Source organism: Tachypleus tridentatus, chromosome 10, assembly GCF_004210375.1.
Source record: "Tachypleus tridentatus isolate NWPU-2018 chromosome 10, ASM421037v1, whole genome shotgun sequence".
Classification (NCBI taxonomy): Eukaryota; Metazoa; Arthropoda; class Merostomata; order Xiphosura; family Limulidae; genus Tachypleus; species Tachypleus tridentatus.
In genome coordinates this window covers 67037964-67062025 of record NC_134834.1, presented here as the reverse complement: position 1 = coordinate 67062025, position 24062 = coordinate 67037964, and the positions used below count along the sequence as shown (strand labels likewise).

The 24062-nt window shown below is 31.8% G+C and overlaps 1 protein-coding gene across 1 annotated transcript in view; it reads left to right on the top strand.

Annotated features, from left to right (window-relative positions):
• The first annotated feature begins 758 nt into the window (after positions 1 to 758).
• Positions 759 to 24062, top strand: part of LOC143228367 (QRFP-like peptide receptor) — a 36238-nt gene continuing 12934 nt past the window's right edge. The window contains exons 1-3 of the mRNA XM_076459635.1: positions 759 to 1402; positions 22284 to 22476; positions 23712 to 23867. Of these exons, the coding sequence (XP_076315750.1) occupies positions 1029 to 1402; positions 22284 to 22476; positions 23712 to 23867 (723 nt within the window). The 5' untranslated portion in view covers positions 759 to 1028. The remainder of the gene's footprint in view (positions 1403 to 22283; positions 22477 to 23711; positions 23868 to 24062) is intronic.

Genomic DNA, 24062 nt, shown 5'->3' with positions numbered 1-24062 from the left:
TTCTAAACAAACAAAAAAAATCGTCTACACGCCACCTTTATTATAACTTGATAGTGGAATATTAAAGAATACAAGTTACAGATTTCACCAAATAACCCAGATTTTTACTGGCAAAATCCTTTTTATTCAAAGAAAAATTCTTTATTTAAATTACTGAGTAGTTTTCTATCTTCGATAGATAAATACGTACAGAAACAAATAATTAAATATACAGACTAATATAGAAAAGGTAACAAATGTAGTGTTTGAACCTTGTAGATTTGAAAAGCATTAGTGTTAACATTTCATTAGTTTAAATTTTTCTACAAATACCTAGTCCTTGGACTTCATAATGATTAATCTTCATTATTTGTTAAAAGATATTTAGAAATATTTACTCCCTTGATTTGTTTAGGGTTAATATAATCATTTAATTTATTGTTAAAAACGTACCTATAAATATCTTTTTTCTGTATTTAATAGGGTTCATTATTAAAAAATCCCTAAATATCCACTCCATTTAAAAAAAAAATGTCTAGTAAATTGTAAAATCCGCAATTCACTACATAGTTTGTATTAAAGCTTTAGCACAAACAACGAATACTCTGTATTCTTTTAAGCATTTTTAAATAAACCTCCAATATTTCTAGGTTTACAAGATACGTTTTCTGGCAATATCTGCTAGAAAACATCGTGAATTGTCACTTTCATTTCCGCACAAGACGGTATTCCAATGTAAAATATGTGTTACCTGCGCGCGCAGTGCGATCAGAGCTGCAGCAGTTCTAATGATGAGCTAGCTACCTCAAAGTTAGTCAGTAACAAGTTGCCAATCGAGAAGCATCTGGCCTGGCGCAACAACTAAGTCCCAAACTAAGTCGGAAACAGCAATTAAGTTTAGAAAATTCTTTAAAAATTATAGTTGTTTTTTTCTCTCTCGTGTACATAATAATTTCATTATTCTCCTAACAGTATCAGTGAAGAACTGCTTAAAAGCTTTTTGAGCTATTCTTTCTAGCTTCTCTTTTGATTCGTGCCAAATTCGGAAAATGGATCCCAGTAACTTTATAAATTACAGTAATATTTCTGATATCGGACGTCAACTGGAGGCCTTGGGTCCGGATTTGCAGATATTTTTAATCGTTTTGTATTCTCTAACTGCATTCCTAGCCTTAAGCGGGAATTTCACGGTCATTGTTGTCTTAACATTTGGAAAGAAGTCTTCCCGCGACTTAAGGGCGTACCTAATCAACCTGGCAACTTCTGACATCACCATGGCGACCTTTTCTATACCTTTTACATACACAGACTTCATGCTTGGGCGTTGGATCTTCGAACCGTTTTTCTGCCCAATTGTGATGTTCATGCAGCACTGTTCAGTTATAGTTAGTGTATTCACACTAACGGTAATTGGATTAGACAGGTCAGTTAATATTTTTTTCATTGAATTTCGCCAAACAGATGGGAAAAAATGTATAGCGTATAATGTATAAAATTAAAACAATGACTCTTTGTACATAAAACATTTATTAATCAGTTTTATTTTGTTAAAATTTTAGAACCGGGTCATAAGTTCAAGGGGCAAAATAATAAAATTTAAACCTGAAACTTTTTATTCATTATGGTAGAATAATTACTACCGCGTGTGTTTTCTTAGAATGTTTGCTAACACTAAAACGCGTATTCAATTGTTTTATTTCGTTTCTTCAATACAAATACAAGATATAAATAGTTACCAAATTGCCTAAAATTACGATAAACGTTTGTGCACGCACAAATAATTAAAATTTTACTGTATTAAAAACGTTCATATACTTTCACTTTAAATTTTCTGTAACTTTCTTATTTCAGTACAGTTTCTTTCCACTGATAATTTCTATATGAAACTTTATCTATAAAGATTTCTACTCGACTACAATTTGAAATTGTTATGACTTTATAACCAACGTCTCTTTTCTCCATTGTTCATTTCCATTTTTTTAAGATATTTCTTTTCTTGAAAACAAGAGCATAAAAGTTCTAGTAACAAGTATAAGTAAATAACGTCAAGAATAAAACGAAGAGGTGAAATATTGAAAGTGTATATTGTTTTTAATGATACCTATAGGAGAAGACACTCTATATATAATTAGAAATATCTGGAAAAACATCGTCTTAGAAATCCGCTAGCCTAACAAAATTCATAATGGATAAAAATGTCTAAAGAGTATAAAGAATTGATGTGGACGTTTTTACTTAAGGGTTGATGATGGAGTTAAAAACAAGTAAGTGCTTAAAACTCAATTAATTTAATCGTTTACTGTTTTTGTATTTAAGAAATATTTAAAATATATTTAATCTCCCTGAACTGTACATACACGTATGTTTACATGGAGGATAGAGCGTGCTTGTAACATATAGCCTTCTGACTGAGTCTTTTGCAATGGTCACTACGCTTTAGGTCTATCGTCAAAATATAATTATTACATAGAGAATAGCCGAACGTGACGATGACTATTGTAACGAAGTGGTTGTACCCCAAAATGGTTTAATATAACGTACATAAGCTCTATATAACGGTTCGTCCAGACACGTCAACTCAACGCTGATGTAAACTATGACCCCGTGTAATATATAAATTGCGGTCGATAAAGAGCGGGAGGAAGACCATATAAAGTGTTTGGATACATTTTTATGGCATGTATGTGTTAGTTAAGAACACTTGATAGGATAATGGCGATGCTTAAGGTATACGATTCAAAAGTAATTAACATCATTTGTAAGGCAGGGTTATGGAGAAGGTCAATAATCAGTATAATATCAAATTTCAGGTTCAATTATTTATTTTCATTACGATGTTTAATTATCATCAAAATGTGGTATTTGAAATACTACAGCAAACGCATAGCTTTAAAAATATTATAGAAATGGGAATGGATTTTTATTACAATGTTGAATTATCATAAAAATGATATCTTTAAAGTACTATAGCAAACGCGAAGCTTTATAATATATTATAGAAATAGGGATGGTTGTGACAGGCGTGTGTTAAAATGCTTTGTGACGTCTTCTTTTGCGAGGTGTGCGTAGAAAGTTTTCTGGGATGTGTTCTTTTGTGGAACGTGTGTTGAGCGTTCCATGTGGTCATTTTTCTAAATGTATGTGTTTGTTAAGAGCTCTGCATAGATTTTGTCATAATGGTGAGCTTGTATGAATAAATGTTCTTTTCATAACCTGCTACTGAAAAATGTATACTGATCTCTTTGTATAAAGTTTTATGTTTAGAATATATTGCACTAAATCTATTTGTTCGTTTATTGAAGATTTTGTATGTAGTAAAGATAATTAAAAATGATTTAAAAATAAAGTAGTGATCTTGCTATAAAAAGTAACGAAACAAGAATTAAAACCACCACTTGTTTATTGAAGATTTCGTGTGTAGTAAAGATGATTAAAAATGATTTAAAAATAGTGATCTTGCTATAAAAAGTAACAAAACAAGAATTAAAACCACCATCACAAAAGTTGTTAAATTGAATCCTTACTTTGACCAACGGACAAATGTGTAAAACAACCAAAATACGTATTAAATTGTATAAATTTGTGTTTGTGCTTTTAATTCTTGTTTATATTCGTTGGTAGAAGAGTAGCCCAAGAGTTGGCGGTGGATGGTGATGACTAGCTGCCTTCCCTCTAGTCTTACACTGCTAAATTAGGGACGGCTAGCACAGATAGCCCTCGAGTAGATTTACGCAAAATTCAAAACAAAGCAAAAAAATTCTTGTTTGTTTCATTTTTATTGCAGAATTCCCACTTTATTTTAAAAATTATATTTTTAATGCTCTTGTTTCTTTATTTTTTATGTTATTCCTTTTCTAAGTATATACTTTAATTTTAGAAACCGTCATGTTTTTATCCATCGATATTTAATTGAATTGGGTTGAAGAGATGTTTAAGTGGGTAGATGATATGTTTACCATTTTTATTATACCTCTATATATATATGTCTGTGTATGGCTGTGGTTGGGAGTTATATTAGTTACTTTAGATAATACTAGTGTAATTTGTTTACTGGGCTACCAATTAGTGCCTCTTTACCATAATGGGGTTGGCATAGTAACTTCAAGAGATAAGTTTATTTAACTTACTTAGCCCCAAATGGTAGTACTTTTTTTTCTTCCTATTTACTTTGGAGAGCAGTCAACTTCCCACAACTGTCTGCAGGTAGTGAAAGGTGATATCGGTGTGGGATGTTGTGGGCTTGAGAACTCAAATCTCACTCTCCTAATTTCTATTTCTACATCTATTATTTTCATTTCAACTTCTATTGTTATTCCTTTTCTATATTTTATTTTTTTATGTGAGACTGGCAAATAGAGGTAAAGACTGATAGACGGTGTATCCTCACCGTAATGTGGGTCCTACTTCCCAATCACCTCCAAAACCTAGGGTACAATTTATATCCCACATTATAGTTTGTACCCTGGGATCCTTTCAATTAAGGCAACGTTTTTTGTTTTTTATTTGCTTGATTTTGGTTCTAACAAATTAATATAGATATGGGTATACATGGATGTTTTATCGGAATACCAAAAGCGAATATCCCCAAACCAGTTAAGTCTGCTGGAGAAATGTTGTAGCGATAGTCAGAGTTGTCTAGATAGATAGAGGACGAAAAGTTGCTGTTTTAGACAGTTTGAATTGTTGTATCAGCTACATTAGCAATCTTATTTAGTACATCTGTGCTTAATATACCATAGCCAGTATAACTAATACTTTGAATAGTCGAATTTGTGCTTAGGAATTAGATAGGATGGTTTTTCGCGTATGAACTATCTAGAATCTTTGCCTACCCCAACTGTTAAGTACTAGTATACTTAAAATTATCTTCAATTGATGTGTGACTGTGAAATATTATGTATATAGTATTTTATTCAAATATGATTGTGAGAACTCTTCAGTACACGTTTTTCTGTTCAGAAATTGTGAGAGTTCGGTTTTCCATAATTACCTTTATAACTACATAAACTATCAGAGAAAACTGAAGGAATGTTTTCTCAAAGTGAATAATGCATTAAAACCATCACATTTGATGTTTATTCGCTGATAGCGCTATACAGAAATTGACGAGTTAATTATTTTGTTACGATAAACAAGCAACAAAATAAAACAACAACCAAATAATATAAAAATTAAATGAATGGTTTTTCATTAACCAGCGAAATAAACAGTATCCTTTTTTCCTTTTCCACCAGAAAGAGTAATTACACAATTGTGGTAGGTCAGTGTTTTCCTAGATATAGAATTTGTTTTGTCAATTTTTTATGATAAACAATAGCCTACTTAGCCTATTTCTCCTAAAAATAAAATAAGAACAGTAGACAATGCCCACTTATGGTAAAACATGTTTTTCCTGCATCTTGGGAACGTCTAATTCCAACTTTAAATATTTTTCTCCATTTTGATATCATCTAATGTCAAGTTGAAATATTTTTTAAACCTTGATATAGTTTTACCTCAACTAAAATGTTTGTATAACACTAAATACGTCTGACAAGCCTGATGTGGATACGTACAAAAGTAAAAATCAGTCTCGCTGTTCTGTAACGAACATCCGTGTATATGTCGGGTACTGCTGATTAATTACCATGTTTCTGATGATCTGTTTTGGAATTAGGACCAAACGAAGGCAGTCAGTCAATAGCATCAATTGTTACAAATGCTTTGTTCGGCTTTGAACTAAGTTGTAGAATCGACAACCCCTCTCATAAAGCATCCAAATTAATATCGTGGTTCGTTTTAAGGACCGTATTGAATGAAACCTTAGAACTTTTGAATTGCAACTCGGCATTTAAAAACTGATTTAAAAATTTTCAAATTATGTGACGATTAATAAAGTGGGAGCATGAAACATATATTTCTTAATCTTTAGAATGTAGTACCTGCAAATATCTTATAAAAGAAAAATAATCAAATAACTATATAGATGTATGTTTTCATACATGCAATTGTATTTGTAGCGTGCAACTTTACTAATTTTAGACCACTAATAATGCTTATGTTATAAATAACGTGAAGATTAAAGCAATTTATTCAGTTTTAGTGCATAGGAAACTGATGTATCTATTTGATAAACCCACATATCTATTCAGTATATCGCATTTAATAATGCTAAAATAGCCATAATTACTTAGTTAACTCAGTTAATAATGTTAAATAACTCGTATTCACGTGTTAAAATCACTTAATAATGTTACACTTAGAGTTGATCGAGAGGAAAACGTGTTAATGCTAAAATCCAGGCTCCGATTCCTTTTAATATACATAGTGCATATAACCCATTGTGTAGCTTTACACTAAGTAAACAACAACCGTTTTAAAATTACTTTCTAAACCACCATAATGTTTCTTAGAATGTCATACATTTAACTGTAAACAAATATCAGAGGTCATAGTTTCAATGATTTCGTTCATCTTCTTTATGGTAACAAAATATTAATGTTCAGCGATCTCACCTTGTTCCAATAATTATGTTATCGTACTTTTATGATTATTTCTTAACCTGCAATTATTTTATTCATTTACTAAAATATTTTATTTACGTAGCTTTCAATTTAGTATTTAACTAACTGTATATTAAGGTATCAAACTATAATTCAGTGAAATTTTCTTAATTTCTGCAATTATTTTATTCATTTACTAAAATATTTTATTTACGTAGCTTTCAATTTAGTATTTAACTAACTATATATTAAGGTATCAAACTATAATTCAGTGAAATTTTCTTAAACATGTAAAATTTACTTATTTTCTCTTAACATTCTATTAAGAAAAGAATAATTGAAATTAATACACTGCTTAAAATGTAGGCACGTATTTAATAACATTTAGTTAATTATACTAAATAATTAAATATTATTGTATAACTTAGGATGAAGTGGACCAAAAACGTTTTCATAATTTGTTTATAACCGTGAATAAAAGACTTCAATGTGATGACTGTTTTCATTTAGACAGATATCTAGAAGAGACATTCCAAGAAGCTGAGTAATATGTCACTTGTTGTGCCACAGATCCTAATAGACATTCAAACAAAGCCTTACTTTTTTATTCAAGTCAAACAACAATAGTATTTTCGAATCAGCTCAACAGATAACGCTCAAGATCCGTATAAAAATAAAAGTATATATAAAAGGAAACACCAGGAGATCCCTATATTAATCTCATGAGAAATGATGTCCAGATTAGCTTCAGTGAAAACCGACTATTTCCAGATATTATCCAGCTCTTCGGAAAATGTTTGTTTGTTTTTTTTCCAATGATACTTCTCTCACGCGTTCTTTATTACGAATAATGATTGTGGTTTTATTGTTCTTGCTACACGTATCAGGGTTTGCTTGTACGATCGGAGCTACATGATACATACAAACAACGTGTTATTGCAAAAGGAACAAATACAGAAAATATAAAAGTGTCAAGCTGCGTTAAGTACATTGTTTTAACCAAAATCACTTTTAAATCTAACACATCCTAAAGACATTAACTAATCTATGTTTATTTCTCCGAATACCACTCTAAATATTGTAAAATGGCCTAGCCTAATTGTGTTTAACCAAAAGTTATTCTAGGCCCTACGTATCCTAAAATAGCCTTTCCGAAAGTCCTTCTGTAATATATCCTAAAATAATCTAACCTAACTTAACCGAAAGTAATTCTCAAACTTACCTGAAAGCTACTATAGACTCTAACGTATCATAAAATAACCTAATCTAACGTAATAGAAATTGACTCTGCACTCTAGCTTATCATAAACTAACGTAAATTACTTAACCAACAGTTATTATCTAAATTATCATAAAGTAACCTAACCTAAATTAGTTAAAGATTGTTTTAAACTTTAATTTACCTAACATAAAATAACTAATGTGAAAGTCATTCTAATGTTATCCTTACCCTAAAGTAACATCACGTTTTTTTGAAACACTTTCCCAAACCTATCCATTTCTAGCTTAACGTAAATTAATAACCTAAAGTGACTCGTCAAACTAACGCTAAAACCATGGATGCATTATTACGACTCTCAGGTCCAGCATGACCAGGTGGGTTAAGGCGTTATAATGTAACGACCAATCCCACTATTCGTTGGAAAAGAGTAGCCCAAGAGTTGGTGGTGGGCAGTGATGACTAACTGCCTTTATTCTTGTCTTACACTGCCATATTAGGGACGGCTAGCGCAGACAGCCCTTGAGTAGCTTTGCGCGAAATTCAAAAACAAACAAACAGTTATGACTGTCAATTCTATTTTTGATTAGACTAGTTCAAAGTTGGCGGACGACGATGCAAACTAGCTGCTGCCTCCCCTCTTGTTGGTCACTTGTATCACAGATCATTGTCGAATAGCCTTGCAAAAAATCTAACAAACAAACAAATAATTGTTAGAAAACAGCAAGCAATCGTCCTACATAGATTATTGAGGTGGTTTAGTTATGATACGTAAACCTGTTTGACAGTCGTTTTCTTTTAAAGAAAGTGTTCTACACACATGTTCTACCTTTAGGATTCTCGAGGAACAACACTATGTAGATTCATTACTATTCGTTAGTTAAAGTGTTAAAACTATTATATTGATTTCTGCTACTTACTGTTGATTTCAAAGAACAACTATACATTATATAAATGTAATAGTAGTATTCCTTCGTTGAAGTATAAACCACTGTTGTGCTTTTTGTACATGTTTTGAGAAAAATCGATACGTGGTAACGGAGTATTTAATTAAGATATGTCCAGATTAGATCATTCGCTTGCTTAACTTAATAACTGTTTTGGCCTGCAATATTTACACCTTATGATTTATAAATTGTAAATCCTTTAATTAGTTATTTAAAATATAGTATATAATTAGATATAAATTACAGCATCCGCTCTATAATTGACTGTAGCAGGTTCATTATTTTAGTTTCCAGTTATTATCGTTGTTTTATATTCGTTTTAATAAAACAGTTTTTTCATAGATCACAGTAAACATAATTTGAAACGCTTCATCGTTAAAGTTGCTGTAAACTTGTTATTAACGGTGAATATTTTGTGTGTGGATAATCACACCGAGGAAGGAGTTATTATGGAATTGAATTATGGTACAAGATTTTGGTGTAGAAAATAGAATGTTTTGACCTTTAATCCTTCCGTCTTAATATTTTATTTGGTAACTTTGGTGATGTTTCATGCTGAGGCATGTTTTTCGCTCAATTTTAGTCTAAATAGCTATTTTTTTTATATTTCTTCCAAAACGATGTTTTGGGAAGGTTGTAGCCTTCAGGTAAAATAAAACTAGAACGTTGAAATTAATTAAACTGAGTTTAATGTAAATGGAAAGTATATTGAACTGTTCCCAGTGCAACAATGAAGAGTGTTGTTAATTTTTTCGCGCGAAGCTACACTAGGGCTATCTGCGCTATCCGTCCTCAATTTGTAGAATGATATACTAGAGTGAAGGTAGCTAGTCAACACCACCTACAACCAGCTCTTGGGTTAGTTGTTTACCAATGACTAGTGAGATTGACCGTCACGTCCCCTAATGTGACGGCAGTATGTCTGCGCACTTGCAACGCTAAAATCAGACTTTCATTTTCTCGCGTTGGACACAGCAAATCGCTCAAATACAAACACTCATACTTGAGCATCACATTGTAATGCTCCAACGGCTGAAAGGACGAGCATATTTGATGACGAGAATTCGAACTCACAACTCTCAGATAACAAGTTGAGGCAAGAAAATAACTGATGTGTCATTCTGTTTTGTTCTAGAACAATTAAAATCGAATGCGTCAGACAAAAAGAGACATAAGAAAACAGACAGCAATAAGAAACACGTAAGCAGAAAGAGGTAAAGTAACACATACAAGACGAGGGAGACGGGCTAATATACAAAGAAAATGAGATACGTAGATTCACAGGCAGATAAACAAAAAACACACGAGAAGAAGAAAATGAGTTGACACAGAACGAAAAGGAGACACTAGAGGAACAAACACAGGAACATAAAGGAAGGAAACACTCAAACACTGAATACGGAATAGACACGAAAAACGAACAGAAAAACGAAAATATACGGTCACAACAACAAGGCATATGAAAGGTGAAAATGCACTTAAAAATATGTACAGGTACATAGGAGGAGAAAATAGTTGACACTAAGAGGAAAATATAAAGCACATATGCTCAGGAACAAAAACTATGACACAAAATACATATAGTATCGAAGTTGTTTGATAAATGGAATTAAAACTGTTATGTTACCAACTAACCAAGTTTGTCTCAAAAATACATTCTTATGATATTCAATAATCCTTCTATCTTGCTCAGAAATTATAATAATATGTCAACTCGTTTTCTATACAAAATATTTTCTAATCCTGTCACGTTTCCAAGAAATGTACTTTATGAGTAGCAGAATTTGTTTACTATAAATTCTGCTACCTTCCATAGAGATAGTGGATTTTTCATAGAACACTTTATTTCTTTACCTAGAAACAGAATAATGTCTACAAAAACACAAAAGAAATGAAATGGTAAAGTGTTGTCAAATAAAGCTTTGCAAGAGACTAAAAATCTAGACTTTCTGTACGTAATATTAGGAGAGTTTAAGTAGATTACGGATAAAATAATTTCTTTACTGTTGGACTGAAACATGAGAATGTCGGAACTCAGCTGCATACATTGATGAAATTTTAAATCCAGTGAGAAAGCATGGATGAGATTGTAAGAACTCATGAGAATGTACTAAGTAAGACAACACAGAGGTTTCAAGTTACTTAGCACTCGATTTTTTTCTGATTTTTGTTTTATTTAGTTTTGTTCTTGTTGTTGTTATAATGATTGAACATTCGCCCATATTTGTATTTGTCTCTGTTCTGATTCTGTTGTTGTAATTTTATTGTCCACTATCTTTTAAACTATTTGGTGTAATATTACCAATAGAACAAAATATTATAGATGGTATACCTACCATGGTGGTAACACTCATGCACGGGAACGGAAATTGATACTCAGGTGAAGACAGAAGAACAAAGACAAAGCACCAGAGGGAAATACGTAGAAAAAGGTTGAATAATTCTACCCTTTCAGTGATAACTTATCGAATTTACAAACATTCGTATAGAAAATAATGTTAAAACAATTTTAGTCGATAGCTCTTTAACAACATCAATATCATTAAAGATATTTTAAAAGTTGAATAAAAAGTATTAGATTTCAAATATTTTATGTTGCAAGTTAAATATCATATTATCTCCAATTCAGTTTTAACTGAGATTGGAAACTCTCTGTAGTTTTTAATGAGGCAAGAGATTTTAAACCATGATAAAACTAAATAAAAATTACTTTAAAATGTTTTTAGGTGTATCAAATGACAACGAAGGATGGTATTTTAAGAAGTATCTCGCTTATTGAGCTCGAATATCTAAACAACTGGTAGAAATAATAAATACATTATAACTAAATGTTCTAAGCTTCTAATCAAAATTTACAGTTGTGGGTAAGCTAGAAAAAAATAAAGAGAAAAAAACAGAAATAAAGTATCTCGAAATGGAAGGAACTTTTAAGTTATATAGTAGTGGGTACTGTTGAATGATGGTCTTTCTCCTAAGCTGATTCATAGAGTTCTCTAATCATTTAAATATAAGGTGTCGTTCACGTTCAACATTCCAATTACAATGTTTTTTTCGTTTTCTTTCTGCTTAGCAGAAACCTATTTCCCTGCTTACAAATTTAAGCGGTTCCCATTCACTCTTTTACACTATCCTCCTCTTATTACTACACCTATGAAAGGTAGTGAAAATATTGCTACTCTGTATTGATTATTGCTTTTACTTGAATTTTGTAGCCAAATTTCGCCAAAATATTCTCCAAATATTAGAAAACAAACTTATGCAGTTTAATATAGATTTTTATTTGCTTGATACTTTCCAAAAATACCTAAATTATAATATTACACATAAATACTTTAATTTTGACTTGACCACTTTTGAACTAAGCAAAATGTAATATATTGTTTTAAGAGTATACTTAAAATAGTGGACAGTCAGAGAAATAATTCTGTCTTTGTGTTGAGAGAAAACATTTTGTGTCTTATTTATGGGGTTTCGTTTGTTTTGAATTTCGCGCAAATCTTCACAAGAGCTATCGCAGATAGCTTTCGTGCAGCTTTGCGCAAAATTTGAAACAAACAAACCATGTACAAAAAAAATTTTCTTTTGTTCAATTTTTAATGGTTCTCAATGTGACGAGTTATTTTTGCGTGTTGTTAAAAATTATTCATGTCTGTTCTAGGTTTTTCTTACACATTTCTATCCCCAGCTCATGCTTCACAAAGCTCTGCCACCGTCACATTGCATATCATATCTCGTAAACGTTTCTTGCCATCAGACGTTTATAATAAACACAGAAATCTTATCGTGTCTTTGGTGCCATCTATACAGTTCGATGGGAAATGACGTTTTAGTTCTTATAGATACAGACGACAGATACCATTTTGTTAGTAGTTCAAAGTATATTGAAGTGGATCTCGCAGCAAGAGCACATATGAACTAAAACCAGTGGCTAGAAGATCATTTAGAAAGTCATGATGTATAATTTTCTTTCTCTCTTTCCTTCACCATTACTTTGGATGGTTCTCTGAAAACAAGTTTGAGTCTAAGTTGGTCGATATATTCTTCAAACATGCAAATTTTAAAGGATTTTTACTGAATGATTTTTTTTCAGATTCAAATCTTTTCAAAAAACGATTTCATATTCTCTATTAGAAAAGTAAATATTTATTTACAGGACGGAAATTCTGATATGGGCTCCAAAAGAAAGGTCAAGTACTTTACTCTGAGTTATGTTTCTTATGCGTTTTAATGTTTAATCATAATGTCTGAAAAAATCGTAGATATTATACTTTTGTTATTATTAACATATAATGTTTGAAAAGTTTGATACGTAATTTGTAAATTATTCCATGGAGATAGGACGCTAGTGGCAATTCAAAAATCTCATGACAAATTCTTCCATGGAGATAGGAAGCTAGTGGCAACTCCAAAATCTTATGATACGTTGTTTCACACAAAGTAAATATGCTATTCTTAAATATAGTTCTAGTGACTAACATATAGTCCCTGTTAGATATTTATCACTTTATCTCTTGGAACAGAAGTCAGCCATGACCAACATAATAAGAAAGCATTATTTCTTCTTGTGTCATTACTAATTATGACATAGACACACGTACTTCCATAGTTGTGCGGAATTGTCGACAAGATGCTTAGCTTTTCCCAATCAATAAACAAGAGGTCTTCAGAAAGATGATACGTGGCCAAGTCTAAACATAATACAATGAGTCTGGTAGAGTCTTCGATGGATATATATGTTTACACGAACCTTGTACCTTATGCAAAGTAATAAAGCTATAGCTGAGTATTTCATAGATTCTGTTGACTATCTTCCTCCATGTTATAAAAGCTAAGTCCTTTGTATTTCTAGAATATTTTACTTTAACGCCGTTATACGAGGGCGCGCCACCTACTTTGTTATTAAACTATACAAAACTATAAATTACCATCAAACTATACAGGACGTTATGTAAATTACAATCAAGCCATTTTGGACACTATTTAAACTTGCTATCAAACCTCACATGACATTGTGTAACTCACTTGAATGTGTTATGGATCCTCCCCAAAAAACTGTTTATCTAGTAATTACCTTTTGTCGACCTTCTAGTCATTTATATGTACCAAACGAGACATAATTTTTTAAGATGTTAGCGAGGATTATTACAAGGATGGGGTTCTTCTAATGATATATGAAGCAGAGGATAATCGTAACATCAATTAGCCTATCTACAGACATCAGGAAGAACAACTTAGCACGAGAATAACCAGGAAATAAACTGGATATCTTTTAGCTTGTTAAAGTCCAGATTGCTGATTTTCCGCACTTTAACACTTCAGATTCCCATTTGGATATCTTTCTTTCTTTCTCTGTAGGTATAATATTTATATTTATATTCTAGTCGTATAAGACTGTAATGTTTCAATTTACAAATTTTACTGTAGTACCAAAAAACACATGACTAGTAACCTTTTTAGTGAAAATAAAATTAATACTTATTTACTAGTTTGTTGCACTAGTATCTTTGTTGCTTTTAAGTTTCAATAGAGAAAAATTCGCTTAAAGCTAATTCCTGTTAGCTTTGACTACATACTTTTGATTGTTATAAAATACTCCTTAAAAATACTTTTTTTCTTTTAATTTTAATATTTTTCTATTCCAGCTCTTTATTATTTATTTTCTTGATTATACCAGTTTCTTGGATTTATTAAAGCCTTAATGGTACCAAAGGTGATAACAATACTATAATGTTCACATAGATTTACAGAAACTTGATGTAAAAATAGACATTATCTTAAGTGTTTCAAAACATAGTATGAGTCAATAAATATTTATGGGGTTTGAGTTATTTTTAATTTACCATAGAGTAACATAAATTAATTTGGGTGAGTCAATAATATTATGGCATTGCGCCTAATTTATTATCTGATATCATACTGAGGACCAGTTATGTAATAATTGTATTACAGATTTCTTTTCTTTCCACCAAAGGTATAATTTAAAATATAATCTGTGATGTAGTCGCCTGATGCATTCCTTGATTCGCTGCACCCTCCACTTGAACTGCAGTTTCACCTATTTACATAATTTAATTTAGGTTTCAATATTCTAAGTTAAAAAGAACTGAAAAGAAAACAATTGTTATGTACACATAACCATTATAAGCGACGTTCCTGTATTACTTTGGTTTGCTAATGAAAGCTGTGCTGACGAGTTTTGAATATCAGAAACTGGAATTCACAGCAGAGGGTACGGGAAACCAAGGAACATCTTAGGCCTCTCCGTTACCGACTGTATTTTCAGTTTTACTTTTGGTGGAATGGAAATAAGTCTGTTATGTAACAAGAACAGTAAAGCTTAGCACCGATATACAGATTACAAATATAGCAGAAGAAGAAATCAAGACAACCTGATTTCAATAGCATCAAATAAGACGTTGTAACACAAGAAATGTATATCGTTTATAGATTGAAAAATATCGAAATTCATTTTTCTGCAAATTCTATCCATTTGCAGATATTAATTTGCCATTATCTTTATTATGATTTACTGATGAATTAGGAAAATATTAATTGTAGTCATGTTATTCTACAAGTAAGACTGACAGTAAGAGAAAGAAGACTAAATTTTCATGTATAACTGGTTCCTATTTTATTCTTACAGCATAGATAAACACTAACTTCTAAAATTAACGTTGTGTTGTTACCTCCAATCATAACAGCAAGTTATTGGTTTCATTACTTGTTATTGTAAAATGTTCACATTTTGCTAACAATAAGAAATACTATTTTATCGAAACAACAGACTCATCCTACGTTTCTTTTCATTTTCTGTTAGATAAAAGATGCTTTCGGCAAACACATTAAGAATACTTTAAAACATGAAACAAAATAGGCATTTTAATATTTGTTTGTTTTTGAATTTCGCACAAATCTACGACAGAGCTATCTGCACTAGCTGTACCTAATTTGGCAGTGTAAGATTAAAGGGAAGACAGCTAGTTATACCACCCCCCGCCAATACTTAGGCTACTCTTTTACCAATAAATAGTTGAATTCACCGTCACGTTATAACGTACCCACGGCTGAAAGAGCGAGCATGTTTGGTGTGACGGGGATTCGAACCCGCGACATTTGGATTACGAGTCGAGTACCTTAACCACCTGGCCATGCCCGACCTATTTTAATGAAATAGCATCAGTATTTAATAAGTTAATTTTTTTACTGTAAATGAAGCAAAACTATAAGCCTCTTATGTTTTATACATAAATAAATCTTATTTAAAGAAAAGAATTGTCCACAAAAGCCTTAACAGCATGACTTATTTTCCAGATAACATTCCTAATATCCTGGAGCCAAACGTATGTTATATTTCTTTCAATATCTCTTTAACGTATTTGAACTATTATTATAAATAACAATACAGAAGAATACAATGAAATCTTAAAGGTCATGAACACCCCTCTACTCCCTCGTTTCTATTTCTTTTTTATTACCTGGAAGAACGTTTTGATAATTTTTATATTAACTAATTCATTACTGAAACATTTATAAATTCTGATATTTTCATGCCTATTGGTACTAAATATTTTTGCTGACTTATTATTAAACTTCTTGTAAAGGCAAAAATGTTTTAAAAATATATATATATTCAACTTTTTGACAGTAACGAAAAATCCCAAACTCTCTTATTATCAACCCAAATATCTTTGTTATCAGGTGCATTTATAATTATAGTTTTATGTTTACATGCTAGAGGTGCATCGACCATAGATCACTCTCATATCTTCCAAAAATGGAGATTCATCATCTTCTCTTTGTCGCTGCGTGTATCAAAGAACAGTGGATCATCCCTAATTCGGAGTTAACAACCACGGGGAGAAAACTGGCCGACAGCAACAACCTATTTTACTTTCAATTGATAATTGTTAATTATTATGTTGTATACTTTTAATTTTTACTTTTATTAAACACCTGGTATAGAGAGTAAATACAACTGTTTTAATGTTATTGCTTCTACTGCTATTTTACGGTTGAAGAGTTTGGTACCGATCTTGGAGCATATTATCCTCAAGGTGTTTCTAGCTATGATATCCAATTCAATTTGATTTAACATATGTTATTACCTTATTCTTTTGTGCTCCTCCCACTTCCATATAGATCGTTATCTGATGAGCTTTCAAGTCTCTAAAACGTTTCACTCATGTTCTTTGGAAACATTTGTAATCAGTTTTATGATAAGGAACAAGGAATCTGTAAAGAGTATGAGTGTATCTTCCTCTTATGATAGTTATTGTTATTAATCCACACTTTCTGCTCTAAATGAACTTAATTATCCACTTTTGGTCACTGACCATTCAAAAACAAAATACCCATGCAGTCACGTCGTTTTTGACTGAGTCATCCGTTGCTATTGTCAGTGTTAGCCTTTTTTCATTTATACATGTGTCCATTTAATAACTTTGGCTGTGTTGACCAATCCTATTGTTTCATTAACGTTTTGATGTAAGTCTTCACGAAGTTTATCTTTATGCCGTTTGCCTCGACTTACTCAATATTCCTTTCGTTTCCATTTGAATATATTTCGACTACATCTTTTTGTGGCCTCAGTTGGATGATATGATCAGTTTCAGTTTCTGTATTATTGCTTAACCTGTCATATCTCTAAAGGAATAATACAACACGAAATATGGTGGTAATTGCTCTGAGTAGTTCTAGGCTGGCTAGAGTACATTCTTTTTTTTATTTTCTCGACACTCTCTTATGTTTTACGCAGGATGATTTTGATCATTTCCTATATTACTACATACAGGCATAAAGGCTTGACACTTCCCCTTTAAAGATAATAGCTTCTATTTCATTTGAAGGAATACAGTAGGCGTAGTTCACACCTGCGTAAAATTCTCCCTCTCTCTTTCTGCTTTTGTTATTGACCAGAGTTACTGACGAGACAACAGTTGCTATTTTAAAATACATTCTCCAACAATACTGCTAAAAATACGCAGATGTATATATTTTATTTCACTCCTAAATTCTTATAAACAATATTTGTCATTAATTTTATATTTACGTAGGATTAACTAAGGTTGTTTAAGAATTAACTGATATAAATATTATGTAGAGAATACACACTCAGTTTGTTGTCAGTAAGTAATTTCTTTATAATGAAACAAATACAAGCAGGTTTTTAGGATTTTTCTTTTGTGTTTGTGTGAGAAATTAGAAGAATGTTTTTTGAAAATCATTTTATTAACTATTTTAAAAGTTGCTCAATGAAGATTTTATTTAAATATTTCATTTCCACGTGTTTTGAACATCACACGAAGAGTAGATTTTTCAAGATGTCCTTATTCTGTTCAGAACTAAATGCAAAGTTATATTAATTGTGATGTCTGCATTGTTTCAATCTTTAAATATTTTCATAGTTCATGAGTAAAAGTGTTGTGAATTTTATAGTTCATAATTAATGGGTTAATTTTGTAGAGTAACAAAGATTATGTTGTGTTGAATTGAAATCAGTTGAGTACTAAGTGACAGTTTTAAGATTTGCGCCTTCAGCTATTAATCTCTTATGCGGAAGCCAACTTCCTCCCAAAAGGTGTAAAATAACCCCTTTAATGAAGTTAACAACGGATTTCTGGCTGTATATTGTCCTACTGATTTCTCATATTATGCTTTTCCTAGTTACACAATGTAGTACGTTGCTCTACAACAGTCTTTGAATGTCTATGAGTGTCTTTTATGGTTATCGCTTCCAATTTACTAATCCACAGAAGGCTTATACCGTGCCAGTAGAGTTACGTTGCACTTCATAAAAGGGCTTCTCCTGCGAATCTGTCAGTTTCCCAGTTTAAATTTGCTCCTGTATGATATGGTACATATATCCAGCTTTGCTTTATGTCATCTATCTAGGATCTAACCAACCCTTTAAATTTTTAGTACTGTCTGTAAATTAGTCGTAAATTTTATGTTCGTTTGAATTCAACATTAAGATCAAATTTTCATTTACAGTAATATTAGATAAATATACGCTGTTTGAAACATATTACACTACAATATATTATTTTTAACTGCCAACAATGGCAATTAGGTGAACCTTTTTGGTGGCAAGATTTTCTATTATTCGTGAAAATATTTCTTTTTCGTTTTCTTTAGAGAAATTTAATACGAGGCTGGAATCAAACCAAATCCGTCTTATGGTTAAAATCTCAAAACACTCAGTCCGTTTTTATTGTGCTTTTCCGAATAGCATTGGGAATCAGAGAAGAAAACCTGCATTCTTGCCTTTGAAAACTTTATATAAAAGAGTTGGAAATAACTGAATTAATTTTTTAGGTTTAAGCTATTTTTTTCTCGAAAGTTCTCTTTCATAGTATTGTGTGAAATAGCAAACAGCGAAAAATGAGATATTGCAAATAAGCACATGTGCATTTAAAATGTTTTGGTGAACAATCTTCCATTATTAATGTTCGAACAATCCTGCATGTAAAAATGGTTATGAAAAAAAGGTTAATTGTTAGTTGCTAATCGCAAGATTAGGAGAATCCATCCTTTTGAAATTAGACGTATCTAGTCAAAAATTATTCCTCAGAATCTGTGTATATACTCATAATCCAAAGTGTCAAGTAAATACAGCTAAACCCAATAATGGACATGTTCTAGAATCTATCATTCCTCAATCCAGTTTATTATATTCTCAAACGTCGACTATGTAGAAGAATTAACCTTTACAAATACAGATCCAGTTCTATTTAGTAAGATATGAAAATATTGTTTTTAAAATGGAGACAGCATTCTGCTTAAAGCTATACATCTGAACTTGTTTTTCGCTTAATTAGATTTTGCAAAATCAAGAAACAATATCTCTGAAACCATAGCAACAAACAGTATCTATCTGAAACTAACATTATGAATCACACAGTTACTGCTGTAAAAAAAATGTTTTTTTTTCCTGCAGGGTATGTGCACTGACAACATTATTTTTTAAACTGGTGTTCAACTGTGGAGAGCGATTTGATTAATAATAATCGTAAGAAATACCTACACACATTTTTTTTTCTATATTAAACCTTATATTTCTTATTTTGAGAAATGTGTTCAAAAATTTGATGCGCCTTTTAATAAATTTAACAGTGTTTATTAATGTGACCTTACCCTATGTAATTAAAATGTTGTAAGCAGCTTAGAACATTTTTAATTTACCTGTAAACAAACGTGTAAAATAGCACAGCATAATTTCCTGTAAAATTATGTCAAAATATTATACATTCAAATGCTCACCTGTAATTGCAGCAGTAACAAATGTTACTTCACCTCACTGGTTCCTGTAAACTTAGTTAAGAAAATAATAATAAGCTTCAAACTGTTCTGCAAATAACCGAGTAAAATTTCATTACCACTCAAAATTTTCTTCTAAATGTATACATGGTTTGAATTTCACGCAAAGCTACTCAAGGTCTATCTGCACTATCCGTTCCTCATTAAGGAGTGTAAGACTAGAGGGAAGGCAGCTAGTCATCACCACCCACCACCAACTCTGGGGCTACTCCTTTACCAACGAATATTGGGATTGATCGTAATATTATAACGCCCACACGGCTCAAAGAGCGAGCATGTTTGGTGCAACAGGGATTCGAACCCGCAATTCTCAGATTACGAGCCGAACTCCTTAATCCAAATGGCCAATAAGTAAACAATAAAATTAGATATCTTTACATAAAGCACTTGGATATTATACAGAACTGAAGGCTTGTACTTATAGTTATTTCACCCTTTTTGTATTTTCTAAAGATGTGGTTACTGTGACGATACAAACCTCACATTAGTTATGCTGCTAAATCAGTTCTGCAGACTACTTACAGATATGACAGATACGCCTAACAATAAATTGTATAACATATATAGTTTTACAAGTTATTCCTTATCTTTCTACTTACACATGTTATGAAACAAAACATTTAGAATTAGGAGTTAATTAGATGTAGAGATATATCAAATTTGTGATGTTTGCCAACAAGATTGATACACACAGTTTTCCTTCTTAATACGGCTCGGCATAGCCAGGTGGTTAGAGAGTTGGACTTGGAATCTGAGGGTCGCGGGTTTAAATCCCTGTCACATCAAACATGCTCGCCCACTCAGCCACGGGAACGTTATAATGTGACGGTAGATCCAAATATTCGTTGCTATCCCTTTAGTCTTACGCTGCTAAATTATGGACGGATAGCGCAGATAGCACTCATGTAGTTTTGCGCGAAATTCAAAATCAAACAAATCTTCTTAATACAAATATATTTTAATGTACAAACAACGATACCATTTTAAATAAGGGTTAATATAAACAATCGCTTTCCCTTTGAACTTGGCAGGGGTTTAGTTGAGAGAGAGAGAAGTCTGAAGAATTCTCTCCCCAATAGGGGGTGGTCAGGAACATTGTGGTTCCTCTTCGTCCTAGTTCATGGAAGATTACTTAAATTTACGTGGAAGTTTTCTTGTAATTTGATTTGGCTTGTTTAAAGTGAAGAAGTGAGGTGAATATAAACAATTATTAAAAATAATGATTTATATACAGAAGTTTTACACACTATATTAAGTTTTTATCTGGTTTGGTTTGTTTTGAATTTCGAGCAAAGCTACACGTGGGCAACCTGCGCTAGCTCTCCCTAATTAAGCAGTGTAAAACTAGAAAGATGGCAGCTGGTCATCACCACCCACCCCAACTCTTGGTCTACGTCTTTAACAACAACAATTACTTGGAATGACCGTCCTCATGGCTGAAAGGCTGAGCATGTTTGGTATGAAGGGGATTCGAACTCGCGACCCTCAAATTACGAGTCGAGTGCCTTAACCACCTGGTCATTTCGGGCCTCTGGTACGGAACTTTCATGACATCTTATCAAGGGTTCACGATGAGCGAATTACTTTCGGATTGATATATGTGAAATTCACTTAACGGGGAGCGAGCCAGCTTTTCGTGTATCAGACGTGAGTTTTTCACTGCTGATGTTATATAATGTATTCCCAAAAGTATAACGTCCGATATTAATACGAATTTAAGCGGTTTGTAATGTTCGAAATCTATAAACATTCCTAATAAGATATCTGTAGTTTCCCAATTAATGAGCGTTAATTACAGTTATAACTTACGATGTTTATAGTATACCACTTGTAAGAAACTAGCAATATATATCTTGTCTCTTGATGAGTTGTGTTGATTAATTTTATTAGCCTGAGAGGAGAGTCTAGAAATTTTAGTTAAGGCAAAAATGCTGGCTTTACATACATTTATATATTGTTGATTCATATTCTCGAAAACTTCTACATATTTAGTGAATAGGCGGAAATTTCGCAATACGCATATAACAGTATCAGGTACACACATTTCTAAACAGGTATTTAACTGAAAAAACATTAATATTAAACTAAATATGCAATAATAGTAAATCTGCCGCAAAAGTCTCTTTTTAGACTAATGATGTTGTTTAGATACGTTTTATTTCATTGTGACTTAATTATAGCTGTAACTAAAAGCTATGACAAGAAATCAAAGATACGCCAGTTTTGTAACAGCAGCTTATCACAAAAATGTTTATTGCTAAATAACATAATTAAATATAAGATAATTTATTACTTAAGACATTTAAAGACCACATTTTGTCATTTAATTTTTTTACTTAGATACTACGCCATAATGTATCCTCTTGGACTGCAGTGGACAAAATCTAAGGAAACAGTAGTCATAGCTGCTATCTGGGGAGTTGCTTGTGGAGTGTCTAGTGTTCAGTTGATATATGGACGAGCAGAAGTTTTCTACTTGCAAGGCCAGATGTTTTATGATTGCAAGGAAGTAATGGGTGAATTCGACAGTCAGGTATGGCTAAATATTGCAACAGCCATTTAACTCTTATTTTCTCTACACCAGTTAAAATATTGTATCGTATCTATATTTATCATTTTCTTCCCGTAACACCATTGTGTTTCTACGAGCAAAAAAAATTGAGTTATCTTTAATTAGAAATTTATATTGTAGTTAATGTGGGCTCTTTTTGATGTAAATTTTTTGTGTTTTGCACAAGAAAAGTATCTAACTAAGATGTCAATTTGTTTAGCATGATAGGTGTAATGCATGATAACTTTTTATAACATCCGTATTTTAGTTAAATTTTAGTTCTTAGGATATACTAGTAAAATTCTTAGTACAATAGAAGATTTATGGTAGTGAATACAACAAAGAAATTCATTATTACCTGAAACAAGATACCACAGAATTAAAGTGTAGACATGAAAGTTTTGAAAGGGTTTTGATATTTTAACAAAGTGAAATAGTTGACAAAAACTTACACACGGAAAGCAGTGATGTTACGTGACGCAAGTAACTAGTATTTATGTTTTGTAAATACATTAAACTCCATTTTTAATTACCATTTTTGATATAAGAATTAACTTGCACTTTTAGCTTATTATATAGACTCAAAACTAAGATGGAACTTGTGAGATATCTTTGAAATTACTGTCGAACATTATCGATAACATAGAAGGTACTAACTGATGAAAATAGGTCCGGCATGGCCAGGTTGTTTAAGGCGTACGACTCGTAATCTGAGGGTCGCGCGTTCGCATCCCGATCGCACCAAACATGCTCGCCCTTTGAGCTGTGGGGGCGTTATAATGTGTAGTCAATCCCACTATTCGATAGAAAAAGAGTAGTCTAAGAGTTGGCGGTGGGTGGTGATGACTAGCTGCCTTCTCTCTAGTCTTACACTGCTAAATTAGGGACGGCTAGCGCAAATAGCCCTCGAGTAGCTTTGCGTGAAATTCAAAAAGAAACAAACAAACTGATTAAAATATTCATTATAATTACGTAAAAGCTTTTTCTACAGTGCATGCTTGTATTTAATTATACTTCACATAAGACATTATGTTATGCTTATTATTTTTAACGCTACATCATTCAGTCTCTTAGACTGTTGTGAATAAAAGTAGTATTTCAACAACACTATAGCTGCCACATTAATGCTGTCTATGCATTTTTTTATTTCTTAGAATTTGTATCAGATACCTGAGAGTATATTTGTTTTACTTGTACAATCTTCATCTTTTTTTCAGCTGTACACGGTTGTTGTATTCGCTATGACGTTTTTACTTCCTTTGCTGGTTTTATCCTATGCGTATGCTACCATAGGCTTAAAAATGTGGAAGCACAGTGCTCCAGGGAACGCTCATAACATGCGAGACAGCCAACAATATCAATCTAAGACCAAGGTAAGGTCTACTGTGTAATAACTTCGTCTGGTTTATGTACTTGAACAAGGATGTATATATTTGTTATATAGGAAAATAAGTTGAATTTATAATATATACGTATATATATTTATATATATCTTTTTATTTTAATTAACATTGCACACTTAATCGTTTTCTTGACTGACAACATGAATATTTTTTAACATCTCTTAT